Source organism: Lolium rigidum, chromosome 5 (assembly GCF_022539505.1).
Source record: "Lolium rigidum isolate FL_2022 chromosome 5, APGP_CSIRO_Lrig_0.1, whole genome shotgun sequence".
In the NCBI taxonomy this organism is placed as follows: Eukaryota; Viridiplantae; Streptophyta; class Magnoliopsida; order Poales; family Poaceae; genus Lolium; species Lolium rigidum.
The window spans coordinates 23,072,412-23,076,024 of record NC_061512.1 but is presented as its reverse complement, the minus strand read 5'-3'; the positions used below and the strand labels follow the sequence as shown (position 1 = coordinate 23,076,024).

General features: G+C 48.0%; 1 protein-coding gene across 1 annotated transcript; it reads left to right on the top strand.

The window, feature by feature from the left end:
- The first annotated feature begins 316 nt into the window (after window positions 1-316).
- On the top strand, window positions 317-1,501 carry LOC124653680 (auxin-responsive protein IAA31-like). Its single transcript, XM_047192749.1, has 2 exons — window positions 317-972; window positions 1,076-1,501. The coding sequence occupies exons 1-2, from the start codon at window positions 401-403 to the stop codon at window positions 1,152-1,154; spliced, it is 651 nt and encodes a 216-aa protein (XP_047048705.1). The 5' UTR covers window positions 317-400; the 3' UTR covers window positions 1,155-1,501.
- Window positions 1,502-3,613: the final 2,112 nt, after the last annotated feature.

Sequence of the window (3,613 nt, the reverse complement as noted above, 5' to 3'; positions counted from 1 at the left end):
AATCTCTAGTACACACCTGACACCTATGAGAGCGACGAGGGGCCCTCGGCTGGGTTGGGCCGCCCTGTCGCGGGTCGACGCCGGCAAGCGGCTCATATGTGCACCCTACCCCGCAACCACCCCAGCTACCTGTGGTAAGTGTGTAGACGTACGCTGCACATGCGCGTGGCCTGTGGCACGTACGTGTGCATGTGGAAGCATGTGAAGTTAGAGCCTCTCACACGGGCGCACCACACGCCCGGCTCTCTCTCCTACTACTTGGAGCTCTATAAAACATTTCCATGGAGAACCTCCACAGCTCACAAACTCTCTCACGACTCACCTACAGCCAGCAAATAAGAGCTCTCACCATCGTCGTCGTCCTTGCAAGTTGCAACCACCTCGCCGGTGAAAGAAGGAAATGGCAGCCGCCGCAATGAGCTACGTGCATGCCGACGTGGAGAACCTCAAGGCGACCGAGCTGAGGCTTGGCCTGCCGGGCGCCGAGGAGGCCGACAAGATGCCGACCCCGCCGTCGACGCCCAGGGCCGGCAACAAGCGCGCTCTCGCCGGCGACCTCCGCGAGGAGGAGCCTAAGACCGCGCCGCCGGCTGCCAAGGCTCAGGTGGTTGGCTGGCCGCCAGTGAGGTCCTACAGGAAGAGCTGTTTCCAGCAGCAGAGCACCAAGAGCAAGGTGTCCGCTCCTGCTCCTGAGAAGAAGCAGGAGGAGGTCGCAGTTGCAGCGGTAGTGGCGCCGCCAGCCGCAGCAGGCAGCGGAGGATCACTGTACGTGAAGGTGAGCATGGACGGGGCCCCCTACCTGAGGAAGATCGACCTCAAGATGTACAAGGGCTACCGCGAGCTCAGGGAGGCCCTGGAGTCCATGTTCCTCGGCTTCTCCGGTGACGCCTCCAGCGTCAACCCGTCCGACTTCGCCGTGACCTACGAGGACAAGGACGGCGACCTCATGCTCGTCGGTGACGTGCCCTTCGAGTAAGTTCACGCATCCAACCAAGATATATATCTTCATCGTGATTTCATTCGGATTTGAAATTTCAGCACGGTGTCTTATGGTGATTTTTCTGTTGATTTGCAGGATGTTCATGAGTACCTGCAAGAGGATGAGGATCATGAAGGGATCCGAGGCAAGAGGCCTTGGATCTTCAAAGGAGTGAAACGAAACTTATGAAGAACATGCAAGTATGCAAACATGCCATGGATGCATGTGTGCAACACCAAGGATTCTTTTGTTCTTTTGGGCATGTTTTCATCCGTCTCTAGCTTCAAGGCAAACAAGAAGATGCAAGATTCGAGTGGAGTTCTTTTTTCATTTCATCTTATTTTGAAATAGGTGTTAGCAACACAAAAGGAGTGGAGATTAGTTCGAGTTGAAGCGATCTCCATGTGTGTTTGTACAAAAAACAACTTTCCCATTTAAGCTATGTCAATGGTTGATTGGTCTCTCCCTTGAGTTTTATCAAAGGTCGCAAGATTTTCATTCATACTGTATCAGTGTTTGTGATGTGGATCTTACGAAATATGTCGCTCATATATGTGTTAGCATTCGACTAAGGGGTATATTGGATCCCACTGTGGCAGCTCTTCAAAATGTTGCTATAAACAGACCAAAATCAGACACCCTCTGATCCTCAACAGAATCACCTTGTAAACAAGATGATTTATATAAGATTTACGAGTAAGACAAAGCTAGCAAGATCCAAACGGACGCCGTAAATACGTATACTACTCGGTGAATGCGTCCGAATATGATTATTGTTTATCTCCTCTATTACCAAGCTCTTTTTGTCCGGAGCAAATTAACTCTGAACGTGCAGCTAACCGAGACGAACAGGAACAAGATTGGGTCACTGACACGATCCACTTGTCAAAATAATGACAAGAAATTAATTGAACAGCAAAGCTGGTCAAGAGACAAACCCATCCACCCTCTTGCAAGCTGAATCTGGGTGTCTGCAGCACTGCTGCTGCTACTACCCATTCATTCAGCAGTAACATGCACCGGCCGGCCGACAGGCTACATGTGGTGCACATGACACTCAAGTTTGTGGTCAAGACTACAATTAGACAGAGGATCCAATGTATGCAGAGTTGTATCCCAGCTTGGGTCATCTCTGTTCATGAAGAATTGACGTTCTAGAAAGCTTGCACTCAGACTTATCTTCTCTTAGTTTGTGCATAATTCGCAAAATCTCCTCTTAGTTCCATTACCGTGATTGGAGAGGGCAATTACCGTAGTTTCAAATTCTTTTGTACTCATGCTCAGATGGCCTAGTGATGGTCAGGGAGATATGTAAAATGAAATTGATATCCAGTCAGATAGAACAATATCTTGTGGCCAGGATGGTGTAGTACCGGTGATTCGGGTACTGGAGAACATAGTGCCCGGAATGGTAGGGTCCATGAGATGTGATCGTGAAGCAGCACAGTATCAGCACAGCACAGCACAGCGAGGAGATGAGATGCAGGGTTCTTGTCTTGGTGGAGATATCTCATCCTAATTTCCTGCATGTATGATTAATTCCTGATGTTAGGTCCAACTAGAGCAGGGTATCAGGGTATTTATTTCTGCAGCTTGCTTGCTTGCCTGCTGGCTATGCAGACTGGTTAGTTAGTGCAAAACCACAGGCTGGATGATGCTGAGGCTTCTTATTCTGCACATTGTGTTGTGTTGTTGCAAACATATGTGTTGGCAGCAGCTAATTCGGTTGGTCTCTGATGGATTCTCAACTGACCATGCTTGCAACTTGTATGGAAAATAAAATGGGAGATCTGTAAGCAGCTTTCATATTAGTTTAGCATGTCAAGCATCTATTTGGGGCGCTTTTTTTTTTGTGAAGAATACTCGAGATTTTATTACTCTACCACAGAATTGCAATCAGCTAGCACTAGGTGTGATATAGTATCTGGAGTGTGACGTACCAGCCCTTCCTTCCTCATGAGAAGAACCATCAACTGATAAAGCATTCCAGCCGGGGATGGGCCATACTGAAAATTCGGACTTCACCAAGAGCGCAAGAGGAATTTGTCGCCTAGCAGCCAGAAAAATCTGGGAATTTGACAGTACGTAGTGCTTATCACCTAGCAATTTCAAACCATATGTTAAGCCAGGAGGAGCTACAAGTTCTAGACCAGATGGAAAAAGGCCGATTTAGAACATGATATGCAAGTCGCCAATGCTGCATTGGCTACACGAGGATCCAAATTGTACTACTGGGAACTATGATGTAATTTACATCCAAGGTAAGACTAAAACCAGAACTAACATGTCATGCCATTATTTATAGCTATGTGCCAACTAGAGAAATTGCTACCGTTACCTTACCCTATGCAGATGCCTGAACTTGAAAAATAAGCTCACATCAACCCAACAGGCCCAGATACGGTTGCTTGCCAGTACACCAGGGGTTCCTAGTAGGGCCGTTACGGCGGGATTTCCTATACACCGACCAGGTCGGCTCGTACCGCGCGCCGCACACCCCCGCGTGCGGTATGGGCCGGCCCAGTTCAGGTGTTGGGCCAGTTGCTGTTTCTTTTTTTTAGTTATTTTTCTGTTCTGTTTTTTTTGTTTCTTTTTCTTTTCTGTTTTTTTTTCTCTTGTAAATTTTAAAAACGT

Bases quoted from the DNA above. Each gene is read 5' to 3' on its own strand.
- LOC124653680 (XM_047192749.1), top strand. From the start codon at position 401: ATGGCAGCCGCCGCAATGAGCTACGTGCATGCCGACGTGGAGAACCTC. The intron at 973-1,075 runs GTAAGTTCACGC...GTTGATTTGCAG, and splicing joins GTCGGTGACGTGCCCTTCGA to GATGTTCATGAGTACCTGCA.